The following is a 14,767-nucleotide window of genomic DNA, read 5'->3' on the forward strand; positions in this document are numbered from 1 at the left end:
GATCTTAGCTGACCAAACTTCTATTTTAAAGAATAAAATTGGTTAATATAACTCTTGTGTTTAAATGCACCAAAAATTGCTGGCTATGTTCACTGAGAAATAGATACAAATTTTAATTGCCTAAATAGTTTATTTAAAATATTAAATAATTTAAACTATTTAAATAAGGTGTACTTTTTTTATGCTAAGTACTTTTTACATACTTGATTTGAAGGTTAGTTAATATTTCAAGCATTATTTTATAAGCTGTAAATTAATGAAACACTCTGGATGTTTTCCTGCCTTGTGTGCAGTTGTCTCCTGAGAATGCAGAGGAATACATTGATTACTTGCGCTCGGTTGGACGCCTGGATGAAGCCGCATTACGTCTGGCTGCTGTGGTCAATGATGAAAACTTTGTTTCTAAAGAAGGAAAGTCCAATTATCAGGTCAGCAAATGACAGATTGTTACTTAAAAAAATGTATGTGTCCTGTAAATCTTGTATGTTAAAACATTACTATAGTTCAGGGTTGTTTTAGTTTTTTAACATATTTCACATCACATGATTCTTCAGAAATCATTCGATATTTGGGTTATTATTCAATTGATAGTCATATTATGTTTAGCATCATGAGTTTAGCTTTTCTCTGGAAACTTACATTTTTATTTAAAAAAAGGGTTGGGTGGTATTTGTTGTCTAAAATGATAATTGTTGTAATGTTGTGCAAGCAGACAATAGTGTCTCACTGGCAGTTTTAGTGTCATATTTAGTTATCGATCGCACCGGCACAAAAACACACTATTAAAGAGATAGTTTACCCAAAAATGAAAATTTCCACATCATCTACTCACACTACTCACACTTTTTTTCCTCTGTTGAACACAAAACAAGATCTTCTGAAAAATGTTGGAAACACACATCCCTTGACATCCACAGGGAGATTACAATATACTATGTTAATCAGTGACTGTTTTCTCCAACATTTTCAGTTTATTTTCATTTGTGTTTTTACAGAAAAAAAAACACGAACAAGTAGAGGATGAGTGTTTGAGTAAACAATCTCTTTAACTTATATAGATATTTAACTTTAAAAGATATATTTTTGCTCTATCACACAACCCTAATTACTAGGGATGTAACAGATCATGGTTGATTTGTGATTCGTACGTATCACAACCCATGGTTTGGAACACCTGTGACCAGCGGTTTTAATACTTTTTTGCTTGTAGATTTACCCGTAATTTGTAACGATCACAGAGAGATCGTCTCTCACGTCATGCAAATCACATGTATGAAAGCATTTAGGCTTTCCTGTAAAATATAATGATGACTGAAGAAGTTGTGTTAGGTTATTTGGGATGTGGTGGGTTTCTTAGGTTATTAAAGGTGTTTTCTGTCACTACTTGTTTAGCCTGCATTAATGGATTCAGTGTAAGCTGCATGATTAATTATTAAAAGATCGGGATCTTAACACCCACACAATATAAATATAAATAATGGTGATTTGCATGTTTATTAATCCTTCAAATCGCTGCATTCAAATCTGAAAACGCAAAAATCAAGAAAGAGATTGAGTGTTTAGTCTTAAGTTAGTTATGAAGTTACAAACAGTAAAAAAACAAAGAAGTACTGAGATAACAGTTTATAGTTTAGATAAAACCACTGATGATTATTAAATTCTTTACAATAAATTAATGGTAAAGATTTGCTCAAAAATTAACAGCAGCTATTACATTATTTAACCAATAGGTGGCAACAATCAGCCATCAAAAATATGCCACTGAATAATTCTTCAAAAATTACACATTTAGCAATGAAACATGACGTTTTATGAGTAAATAACTGAATCATTGAAAATAAAAAAAAAGAGAAAATCGAAAATGAGACAAAATAAAAATGGGTTGTACAAATTATAATGTTAGATTTCTATATTTAGCGTTATCAGTAACAGTAGTGGTAGGTATGTATTTTTTTTTTTAAAGTACTGAATATTTTACAGTTTATTTTTCTTCAGCTGATTATTTCTTCATTTTTATTGTAATAAAGTTACAGGTTCTAAGTTCTGTTTGTTTGAACCAACATTTCCTACAGACTGTTTTTGTAATAACGAAAAGCAAATTACAATTGTCTCTTTTCCTTATTGGCTGATCTAAAAAAATGGTCTGATCCTTGACTAAAAACCATAATGTGATCCGAATCGTGAGATTTGTGATCCGCTACACCACTAATAAATACATTTGTGAATTATGTGCAACATATTTTTCAAATTTTTGTTTTGTAAATGTAAATTTTGAATTCCAGTTGTGGCACGAGCTCTGTGATCTCATCTCACAAAACCCGGACAAGGTGACCTCGCTGAACGTGGGAGCGATTATCAGAGGAGGCCTCACTCGCTTCACTGACCAGCTGGGCAAACTCTGGTGCTCAATGGCCGATTACTACATCCGCAGTGGCCACTTCGAGAAGGTAAACCACGCGTTTAATAAAACACAAAGGACTCTATTCTAACAATCTAAGTGCAATGTCTAAAGAGGATGTCTAAAAACTCTGCGTCATTGACTTAGACCAGCTTTTTGATGGTCAATGATGTGGTTTATTTCAGTCGTCTCAAAATAGCAGGGTGCCAACAATGTGCCTTAACCTTCTTTTCAGACCAACACACCCATAAGTGCACAAAGTGGCGCAAATACTTTAGTTATTTAAACAACTTGGCACGAAACGTGAAAATGACACGTGCGCCGTTCTAAAAATAGCAAAAAAACAAAACAAAGACTCACCAATTACTTATACTCAAATTGATGACATTTTCTGTCTTGCTTCCTCAAGGCTCGAGATGTTTACGAAGAAGCCATCCTAACAGTTGTGACCGTGCGAGACTTCACCCAAGTTTTCGACAGCTACGCGCAGTTTGAGGAGAGCATGATCGCTGCCAAAATGGAGACCACATCTGAACTAGGCCAGGATGAAGACGGTGAGAGATTTTTCACAGAAGACCTTACAGGAATTGAGCCTTGACCTTGGTCTTACAGAAGTGCTTATTTCTCTACTCTAGATGACATTGACTTGGAGTTGCGGTTGGCTCGATTTGAGTCTCTTATAACTCGCCGGCCGCTTTTGTTAAACAGCGTGCTGCTGCGTCAAAACCCTCACAACGTTCACGAGTGGCACAAGAGAGTCAAACTCTATGAGGGCCAGCCTCGACAGGTCAGAACCATTACTTACATTTGAATATCTATTCATATTTGTTTTAACATTACTACTATGTTGGTGTTTTTGACGCGTCTTGTGGTGTTGTTTTTCTTGTAGATCATCAACACGTACACGGAAGCTGTGCAAACAATAGATCCTATGAAAGCCACTGGAAAGCCTCACAGTCTCTGGGTGTCCTTCGCCAAATTCTACGAGGATAATGAACAGATAGACGATGTATGTAGTTCTTGACATTGATCATTGTAGTTGATTATGGTAAATGTGAGGTTCGGTCCTTAAACTCTATTAGGCCTATCCAATCTGCTTTCAACTACATGGCGCGGATGATTGGCTGCCGTCACTTCAGCAACCAATGAGCCCACTCCTCATTGTTTAAATACCCCAGAGTTGTTTCTACTTTCAATTTACAGTGTATTAATTTACAACAGTTTTTTTTCTTTAACAAATGAAACGTTTATAGTCCACAACTACTGTATTTTAATATAACAGTTAAATCATAAAAAATTAAGTGATTGACAGTGACGTGTTATGACAAGCTATAATTTGACTTGCTTGAAATATGCAGACTTGACTTGACTTGAGTCACACAGATATTGATTTGACTTGCTTGAGACTTAAAGGTTATGACTCTAGACTTGTGACTTGCACATGTGTGATCCACCTCTACCCTCCTTCACCCCTGCTCCACCTGTTTACAGGTCTACTACAAAGGTTACATATGTTATGTTTGCAGTGGCAGTGTAACCAAAGCAGCAGCAGCATAGCTGATATATTCCACCAAAGCCAAACACATATTCATAATCATTTTAAATTTCTCAGAGATTTAAAATGACAGAAAAAAGTACAACAGGCTAATTTGGGGCTTGTCACTAGTGTTCATTTTGTCAATGAAAATGGCTTAAAAGAAACCAAAACTTGACAGGTCCCTTGAACTAGTAATGTGACTGAACTTGCATATTCTGATCTCTCATTTAATAAATAAACAGTGCAAAGCAACAGATTATAAACAAAATAGTTTAGATTTTCTCTTAACAACATTTTAGTCTTGTCTTTTGTTTTCGTCAACCATAATGAGCTGTTTGTTGATTAGAGTTTCAGAGTTTTCCATCACATTATTAGCGCAGAGAACCTGTTAAGATCCTGTTTGTGTCACGCATTAGACAACAAACCTCAGCAGCCAATGGGATTGCTCCTCAATGTTCAAATACATTGGTGTTGTTTCTGCTAGCAATTTACAGTGCAATTTCGGATACTCTCCTCCACCCCAGCTCCACCTGTTTATAGATCTGGTACAGTGGTTACATGCATGTTATGTTTGCAGCAGCAGCGTGTTTTATTCTCAGGCTTCATGTCTGTGGATATACTAGCAAGCCTTGGTGATTGATATGCACCAATAACCAAAGCAGCAGCAGCAGCAGCATTGCTGATATATTCCACTAAGACCAAACACATAAACATTGCCATTAACAGAATCATTACCTTAATAAATCTCAGAGAGTTATCATGACAGAAAAAAAAGTACAAAACGCTAATCTAACTGAAGCTTGTCACCAGTGTTAATTTTGTCAATGAAATAGCTTGAAAGAAAACTTGACAGGTTCTCTGCGCTAGTAACGTGGCTGAACTTGCTGACTCTGATCTCTCCACTAATAAATAAACAGTGCAATGCTCAGATTATAACCAAAGTTGTTTAGTTTTTCTCTTTTTAACTACATTTTAGTCTTGTCTTTTGTTTTTGTCAAAAATAATGAGCTGTTTGTAGAATTAGATTAGCGTATTAGAGTTTTGCACAATGTTATTAGCACAGAGAACCTGTTAAGAATCTGTGTCAAGCTATAGGCAACAAACATTTTTCCCCAATGGTTACCTTGATGGGATTAACACTGCTTGTAATAGCATTTAAATATAGTTGCTTTTCTGGTAATTTGTCTTCGGATAATAGCATCTGCTGTATGAATAAATGTGAATGCTGTGAACTGACGGTCAACTGTTCCATTTGAACTTCAAGGCTCGCACTATCTTCGAGAAGGCCACAAAGGTGAACTACAAGCAGGTGGATGATCTCGCTGCAGTGTGGTGTGAATATGGAGAGATGGAGCTGAGACACGAGAACTACGACCAGGCTTTGAGAATACTAAGGGTAGGAGAGACAGATCTATTAACTCTGTTGTCATTCCCTCAATTTTTACACTCATACCTGTCTTTTGTTCTGTTGAATACAAAAGAAGATGCATTTATAAATGTTGGAAACCTTGTAACCTTTCATTTCCACAATATTTGTTTTTCATTCTAGGGATATCAATGCCTTTTGCGTTCAACAGAAAAAATTAAATTTAGAAAAGCTTGAAACCACTTAAGGGGGATTTAATGGGGATTAAATAAATGTTTATTTATATAAACTATCATTTTAAGGCTACTCTATTATTCAAGTGAAGTCATACTGTAAAGATAATCTTGCTGCCTGAATTTTTCTTTAGTCAACTGAGTTTTTTTAGTCATCTCAACTGTCTCAATCTCAATAGTGAAAAATATTAAGTTAAAGGCTCAATGAAATTAAAATAAAGTTAGTATCAGTATTGTTAGTTTTTAGCATATCTATAAACCAGTGTGCTTCAAAACAGTGGCAAAATTCCCATTTAGGAGATGTAAATGCACAGATATTTATGAACATGTAAAGCTTGTAGTTTGTCACTTTTACCTAAATGGATCAACGTTTTATTCACGTTAACTCATACTTTAGTTGCTCATCAAATCGTGTCCAATCAAATGCTCTCCAATATCTGGGTATTGTTTGTGGTTTTTCAGATGCTGATGCTAAATCAATACTTTTAAAATGGTACCTGTGCCTAAACTGATAATTTTGAACAACAAAATTATGGTGGATGACTCTAGAAAATCATTTTTTTGACAAAAAAGATTTGAATCATTTTAATTAAACAATTTATTTAAAGTTTAAAGTAAACATCAGTTCATATGTTATATATTTGAATTGCATGAATATATTTCTTTTGATAATTTATTTGTTAGCCTGAATGTATGATTGGCATTATGCAATTTACATTACATTGGCTTACGACTAATCTGTGAATAGACTATCATCAAAACCAAGGAACACCTTTTTTTTGTAGGGTTTGGGCTTGTGACTACGTTTACATGGACATCAGTTATCTAATGATTTTCCTTTATCTAAATAAGACAATAATATGATTAAGGTTCTTTAAGGTAATGAAAAATCACTGTTCACATGGTAGACTCTTGATCAGAGTGTTGTCTAAATTATGTTAAATTCTCAGTATTGGTGTCCATGTAAACGTACTTACTGAAAGTGCTAGATGATGTCACAAGCTGTCGAAGACAGTGCATACCTTTGCCTTTAAGTTAATTCCATGCGCCCTCAAATGTTTCATGTAGTTTGACGTGTTCCCCCTCCTAAAATTATTCTTTCTAAAGCATCTGCTTCACGTTGCTGTGTCAGAATTCTTGCTTGTAAAATATATCCATACTTTAGAAAGCTTAGTTTAAGCAAATTTGATTAATGCGTGTTGATGAATCTGAAGTCACTCAACAGATGTGCTGTACTGTGCGAGTCACCTATGTGTGTGCATTCCCTATGCAACAAGAATAAATGCCTAACATCACAGACGGTGTCCGTATCCCTCAAAGTTGTTTAGAATTATGTTTACAGATGGTGTGACACAACGCGTGCCTATCTGTGCCTAACATCCTTGTTGGAGCACCAGTGACTCTGGGTTTTGGTACCCAACCCTGTTCCCCGCCCCCTTTAAGACGCTTCTCATTTGAGATGCTTATGATCAACCACTCTCACTGGCAGAGCAGTGAAAAAACAAAACGCTATTGGCTGTTTTGTTTTAAAGCGAATCTCCCATCCTCTCTTTATGTCTCAGTTCAGATTAAACATCGCCAAACATGGATTAAAAATGCACATTTCAAAGCATTTCAAACTTTTACTAATCCAGAAAACCGATTAAACCTGATAAAAATGAGGGTTACGTGGTGGCGTAGTAGGTAGTGCTGTCTCCTTCACAGCAAGAAGGTCATTTTTAGTCATTTTTATAACCCTCGTGTCCATGTCAGAGCCTCAATGCACCAATGTTTTCGTCGGTCTTTTAGAGATTTAGTCATTGGTGATGACGTTATAGCGGGTTAGTGTCTGCTTTTATATTTGGTGTCTGATTAATGTTTGCCGGTAGGCAAAATCTATTTGTTCACTTCTGCTATTTATACTTTGATTAGCATTTTAATTTATTTGTTTATTTCTTCCATTTAACTGCAAATTAGAATAGAAACTGGATGAAAAGCACACAAACATACTGACAGTATTAGGTAGGGCCTACAGTACATTGTTATGGGTCAATGAAGCTTATATTCGGCACAAATCCATCGATTTTGCCCTTCTGGCTGCTCTTTCTATGAATGAATTATGTAGAAGCAGTGTCCATACGTGTTTCCTTGTCAGTTAGTAAAGCTATATTTCATTGCACAACAATTAATCTATCACGCTTTTTGGCTAAAAAAAGAGAAATCACAGTTAATTAGTTAATATTAGATTATTTTTCAATGTCACCTCTCCTGCTGTGCATTACCTAAGCTGCTGAATGGTCAGCTTGTGAGGCGGCTAGACTAACCAAGCTTTAATTTTGATACAATTATTTTCTAATCGGTTGCCTATTAGGTTGTGAATATACCCCCCGTTATGCATACTGCAGTTTTTTTTGTCTGGCTTTCTTGGATATTTCACCTGTTCGCCACAAATGACTATTTATATCCCTGGCAATGTCTGACATCGGCGCATACATATTGTAATAGATGTGCCAAGTGCGAAAGCTTGACAGGTGTGGCAACAGTAACCAAGGAAACCGGGGCTTAGCGAAGGGTCAATTTGTTAAGCTAAAAAATTGTCTGTGGTGTATGTGTGTGAATGAGAGTGTAAGGGTGTTTCCCAGTGATAGGTTGAACCTGGAAGGACATCCGTTGGGTAAAACATGTGCTGGATAAGTTGGTGGTTCATTCCGCTGTGGTGACCCTTGATTAATAAAGGGATTAAGCGAAAAGAAAATAATTGAATGATTAAAATAAGTTGATACTAAGATTTGTTGATTTCTATTATATCATGCAGAGATTGAACTAGTTTAATGTCAGTTCGTTGGTGTTCCACCTTATCGGATTTTCAATATAAACTTGAAATGGGAATGTATTATTCGGCTGGTAAACACTATCATTGGCTGTTCGCAGAGACTTTTCTTTTTTTGATTTCTCTAACAAGTTGTGCTCTCTGCTTACAACATCTGCTTGACAGCTGGCATAAATAAGGGATCAAGCTTTAACAGCGGATTGCACTCAGCAGAAAATGTCATATTGCAGTACAGATGTTTGAGATTGGCTCTAGCCATTCTTACTTTTTCATGTTTCGTTCTGTAAAGTAACTTGTTTTGATTAAATGTATTTTGTATAAGAGCTGTTGTGTTGTGACTGAACTGCAGAGCTTGTGCAAACATTACAGTCGCTACTATCAGATGCTTTATTTAAATTTTCTTTGTGTGTTTGTTAGTGTAACGGGTCACAAATCTCACGGTTTCGATCGATTAATTTTTTTTAGTCAAGGATCGGACCATTTTTTGGATTAGCCAAAAAGAGGAGACAAAAGTGATTTGCTTTCCATTAATACAAAAACAGTACTGCAAGACAATTTTGTAGGGTTCATAAGGTCATGGAAACCCCGGAATTCCATGAAAAGTCATGGAATTTTGACATGGAAATTAGTTTAACAAATATCTTTATTCTTGAATTAGGGCTGTGCGATATTGGAAAAATCTGACATTAACATATTTTGTATTTCTGTGATGTGAATACAGTTTCACCAGATGATTTAACAGGTTTATTTGGATTGATTGGGTGGATTCAGTAGGGGAGTGAATCTCGAATTCATTCATTCATTTTCTTTTCGGCTTATTCCCTTTATTAATCTGGGGTCACCACAGTGGAATGAACCGCCAACTTATCCAGCACATGTTTTACGAAGCGGATGCACTTACAGCTGCAACCCATCACTGGGAAATACTCGTACACTCTCGTTCACACACATACACTACGGACAATTTTTTAGCCTACCCAATTCACCTGTATTGCAAGTCTTTGGACTGTGGGGGAAACCGGAGAACCCTGAGGAACCCCACGCGAACACGCAAAGAACATGTAAACTTGAACAAGAAAAGGCTTGAAGAAGTGACTTCTTGCTGTGAGGCGACATCACTACCTACTTTGCCACCGCGTCCCCCTGAATATCGAATAATATATAACATAAATTAAAAGCTTAGATAAAAACAATATAAGATTTTAAGTTAAAGAATTTAAGTTTTCAGGTATTCACTTTTCAGGTACAGATATTAGCCCCTTTCACACAGTGATACCGGAAAATGTCCAGAACATCTTTACCAGTAAATTCAAAAAAGCGCTGTTCACACAGACAAAGACGTTACAGAATTTTTCCAGAAAAGAGCATTCACACATCCATTCCAAAATAGAGTTAAATTCTGACATCTTTAACCAGAGATGACCTCTAAACGGCTGCACGTGTGTTTGTTTCCATTTGACTACATTACAAACTTTGTGGATGGATCAGTATTGTGAACAACTTTGATTAAAACATATAGAGGAACACTTTCGCATGTCGAGATGTACATAATATGTGTGTGTGCTGTCGCGCACTCCTTCACGGGCACACGCAAAGCGTCAAGCAACTGAAGGAAGCAGAGCTTGAAGGTAAACAAACAACGGCTTATCATAAGCATCTTATCGATAATCGTTTACAAAGTTGGCATTAGGAAGAAACATATAAACGTTGTCTGACTTACATCTAACAGCTAAATGTGTCTGGAAAATTATTTAAATGCTTTTATTTTCATAAACTGCACGGACTTGAATGCGTCTAACTGTACTGTTTGGCTAAAGTTGACGTCACATGTCAGCACGTTCTAGACGTGCACGCACTCTTTCCAGCAATCTTCCTTCTGCGTTGACACAGCGCAGTATTCCCGCAAATTACCGGTAATGTTACAAATTCTCTTTCCGGAAAATATCCAGAACAAATGTACCGGTATTTTCAAAAAGGGCCTGTTCACAGATACAGACCTTTCAGGAAAATTGCCGGTAATTTTCCGGAAAGGTCTGTATGTGTGAAAGGGGCTATTGAATAATCATCACTGCATAGTCTTTATTGTATATTATTTAAATCTTTATTAAAGTTACAAAAATTTCTTGTGGCCGTATGTATTAAAATGTGAAATATTGAAATGTTCACACAGTCACAGGCCTTAAAGGGACAGTTTAATCAAAGATCAAAATGTACTCACTATTTACTCACACTTCACTTGTTTCAATACTATAGGATTGGTTCAATTATATTCTTTTTGTGTTCATTAAAAAAAGAAAACTCATGTTTGAAACAAGTGAAGGGTGTAATAAAAATGGTAAGTAATTTTTGGGTGAACTATCTCTTTAATAATACATGCAGATGATAAACTTTTACTCCATTATGATTAAACTCTATTTAAAACTATAATCCCAACATTGCATATCCTGCGATGTGACTATTGCGGATGCACACATTGTGATATCAATGCTAAAACAATATATTGTGCAGCCTTAACCTGAATATAGGTTTGTCGCTTTACTTTTCTGTCCTTGTCCAAAAACTTGCTCTCACATTGTTAGTGCTGTGTAAGCGTTATCAAAATCAATTTGACATAGATATAAAAACAAATTTAAACAAATTAAGTTGTTGCGTGTTCTATGATGTTCTGTAATAAAATTTTACATCATTGTTTTTCGTGAGTGCTGTCGCCTCACAGCAAGAAGGTCACTGGGTCGCTGGTTTGAACCTCGGCTCAGTTGGCGTTTCTGTGTGGAGTTTGCATGTTTTCCCTGCCTTTGCGTGGGTTTCCTCCGGGTGCTCCGGTTTCCCCCACAGTCCAAAGAGGTGGTACAGGTGAATTGAAAAGGTTAAATTGTCTGTTAATAGTGTATGAGTGTGTGTGTGAATGTGTGTGTGGATGTTTTCCCAGAGATGGGTTGCAGCTAGAAGGGCATCCGCTGCATAAAAAACTTGCTGGATAAGTTGGAGGTTCGTTCTGCTGTGGCGATCCCGGATTAATAAAGGGACTAAGCCGACAAGAAAATGAATGAATCATTGTTTTTCGTATTATTTACCATTTATATGTAGACATTACATAAATCAACAGGTCATGAAAATGTACTTGAAAGATCTGGAAAAGTCTTGGCAAAGTCATGGAATTTTTGCAGTAAAAATGATTCCAGTACTGGGTTGCAGCTGGAAGGGCATCTGCTGTGTAAAACATATGCTGGATAATTTGGCGGTTCATTCCGCTGTGTTGACCCCTGATGAATAACGGAACTAAGCAGAAGGGGAATAAAAGAATGAATTAAGCAAAAGTCAGTTAATTGTTTGCAAATAGCAAGAATTGAACCTTAAAATAAAATGTGACCATAAATTCTTTCCAAATAGTGCTTTTCAATCATTTGATGATATTGTATGGATGCAGTATGTTGAAATATATATATCACAGAAAAACAAAATATGCAATGTTGGATTTTTCATATCAAGCAGCCCTAGTCTTCGTGCTGTTGAGAGGGCAGTATCAATATACTCTTTTATATTTAATATTTATTGATTTCATCTAACATCGCTCTCAGGAGTGTGGATGGTGTTGAAATGTTCACAAACTTATATCCCTGCTTGTATAACATACCAAAGGAAAATAACCTTAAGTATATTGTGGATTTTAGTGTGTGATTTCCTCTGGTGCTTCTGGTTTATTAATTGAAATAAATTTTTAAAGGGATAATTCACATCAAACCTAAAAATGTATTCTATAAGTGTAGTTTTTCCAAACTTCCATGGGTTTCTTTGCTTTATTAAACACAAACAAAGATATTTTGAACATACCGAAAACCATTGACTTTCATAGTAGTAAAAAATATACTATGGAGGTCAATGGGTACTGGTTTCCATCATTCTTGAAAATATTGGATTTTTTGTTCAACAGAAGAAGGAAACTCGCACAAAGCAATGATCTGGATCCAGAATGACTGCCTTTGTATAATTAATACTTGATACTGTATTCTGTTTTTGTTTTTATGATAACTTCTATTCATTGGATACCCCAGTTTCAAGAGACAGTAGGGGAGGGGGGTGAGGGTATTTGAATTAATATATTTTTTATTATATAGTTTGTCAGTTTGTACATTTTGTAAACCTTAAAAAAAAAAGAAAAAAGAAAAAGGGGACTCAAACAGACTTGTAAAATGTGAAGGGTGAGTAAATGACAGGTTTTTTTTTTGGGGGGGGGGGGGGGGGGGTGATCTGCCTCTTTAAACCTGTTAATAATAGAACTGTCAGGGTCAATAGATGAGTATTATTTCTGATTTAATTTCATTATTACTAGATTTTAGAACAATTCCTCTTATTGTAAAACACTTTCTGCTGAATTGTCCTGCTTTTAATGACTGCATAAGGATTTTTTAAATGAATTTAACTCACTTAAGATATTTAGCAAAGTGCTACAAGGAAGAAAAGTACATCATTTATTAACACTAAAAATCTAATTTATGCATTCATTTGTTTGTGATTTTTAATTGTAAATTTATTAACAAACATTTTTTTTTCCATGGAAATAGCCTTTGTTGCTGACGTGGCATTAAAAACAATAAAAGATATGATGACTAGATTCTGGGCGGCATTTTGGCTCAGTGGTTAGCACTGTTGTCCCAAAGCATGAAGGTCACTGGTTCGAGTCCCATCTGGGTCAGTTGGTATTTCTGTATGGAGTTTGCATGTTCTCCCAGCTGAAAGACCATCCATTGCGTAAAAAACATGCTGGAATATTTGGAAATAGAGACCAAGCTGAAGGAAAATGAATGAATGTATGACTAGATTTTAGAAAACTGTAATGTATGTTTGTTTTTAAGAGGAAATGTTTTTAATCATGTATTAACCTTTAAATTGTATACTTAATTTATGTTTTCATTTGTTTGTGGTTTTTAATTGTATTTTTTTTTAGGCTGCACAATATATGGTTTCAGCATCGATATAGCAATGTGCAATGTGAGTTGGGATTGTCTATTATATTGGAATTATATAGCCACAGTTCAAAATACATGACATTTGTGGAGTTACTGCAGAGTTTAACCTGAATGGAGTAAAAGTTAATTGTTTGGACATGTTTTTAAGAGCTAAGAGCATTCAAACACAATATTTAATCAAAAATCATTTTATTGAACTGTTTAAAGAGTAAAGTCTTTGCTGTGTTATTTTAAGTTTTAAGTTTAAGTTTTTAATTTCTGTACCTGAATGCGATTTGACTATACCCTGAAAACCACGAAGCTTTGTTTGTATTTCACTCTTATATTTGCGTATTACATTTCATGCATGATTTGTTCCCCTACAAACTCATGCCAATCGATAGAAAATGAATACATCGTTTCCAAATAGGGCTATTCAGTTCATCGAGAGAAATTGTATTTATATTGCAATATATATCACAGAAACAGAAAACTTACAGACCTTTTAAGTCGCTTTGGATAAAAGCGTCTGCTAAATGACTAAATGTAAATGTAAACATTAAATGTCGCAATGTCTGATAATAAAAATAACCTTTGTTACTGACATGGCATTAATTAAAAATATACATTATGATGAGTAGATTCTGTAATGTTTATTTATTTATTTATTTATTTGTTTATTCTTTTGTCTTTTAGCATTTTGATGAAGATTAATTTGAAAAAAGGTTTTAAGGTTATGTTTATGTTTATGATAATTGTAGTGCTTTATTTGTTAATATCCAGAGTTGTTTTGCAGCCTAGATTTGATGCTTGCTTAAGCACCATAGTTTATGTCAAGCCATATGGGGCTTAAAAGAGATCAGTGAGAATCTTCATGTCATCTGAACATTTCCAAATGTTAACAGTCAATGTTTTTTTTTTTTTTTTTTTACATATATCTATACAGAAAGCTACAGCAATTCCAGCGAGAAAAGCCGAGTATTTTGATTCATCTGAGCCTGTGCAGAATCGTGTGTATAAATCCCTGAAAGTGTGGTCCATGCTTGCAGACTTGGAGGAAAGTCTTGGCACATTCCAGGTATTTGTTATTATTGTAAAACAAGCTAGATTAAACGATCAGATTGATGCTGTTTTGTGTGTTAATGAAGCTGTTGTTTTTGTCAGTCCACAAAGGCAGTGTATGACCGCATCATTGACCTCCGCATCGCCACACCTCAGATCATCATCAACTATGCCATGTTTCTTGAAGAGCACAACTACTTTGAGGAAAGCTTCAAGGTATAGGACTTTAACCAGATTTGTCACTTTATTTGTTGTTATTATTTATTAACAGTGATTGTTTTAATTACATTTTTTTGTCTAGTTAAATTAGATGTGTTCACCTTTTAATTGATTTACACGTTATAATTTACATGTTATAATAAAAAAAAATCATCTATTCATTTGTCCTTTAATTTGAAACTTACTTAACTTGTATT

At 35.1% G+C, this 14,767-nt stretch overlaps 1 protein-coding gene across 1 annotated transcript in view; it reads left to right on the forward strand.

The window, feature by feature from the left end:
- The window catches only part of xab2 (XPA binding protein 2), a 33,565-nt gene that overhangs the window by 9,645 nt on the left and 9,153 nt on the right, over positions 1-14,767 (forward strand). The window contains exons 5-12 of the mRNA NM_001044783.1: positions 294-428; positions 2,283-2,447; positions 2,808-2,952; positions 3,034-3,185; positions 3,288-3,407; positions 5,200-5,331; positions 14,236-14,367; positions 14,454-14,567. Of these exons, the coding sequence (NP_001038248.1) occupies positions 294-428; positions 2,283-2,447; positions 2,808-2,952; positions 3,034-3,185; positions 3,288-3,407; positions 5,200-5,331; positions 14,236-14,367; positions 14,454-14,567 (1,095 nt within the window). The remainder of the gene's footprint in view (positions 1-293; positions 429-2,282; positions 2,448-2,807; positions 2,953-3,033; positions 3,186-3,287; positions 3,408-5,199; positions 5,332-14,235; positions 14,368-14,453; positions 14,568-14,767) is intronic.

The sequence above is a fragment of the Danio rerio genome, chromosome 3 (assembly GCF_049306965.1).
Source record: "Danio rerio strain Tuebingen ecotype United States chromosome 3, GRCz12tu, whole genome shotgun sequence".
Classification (NCBI taxonomy): Eukaryota; Metazoa; Chordata; class Actinopteri; order Cypriniformes; family Danionidae; genus Danio; species Danio rerio.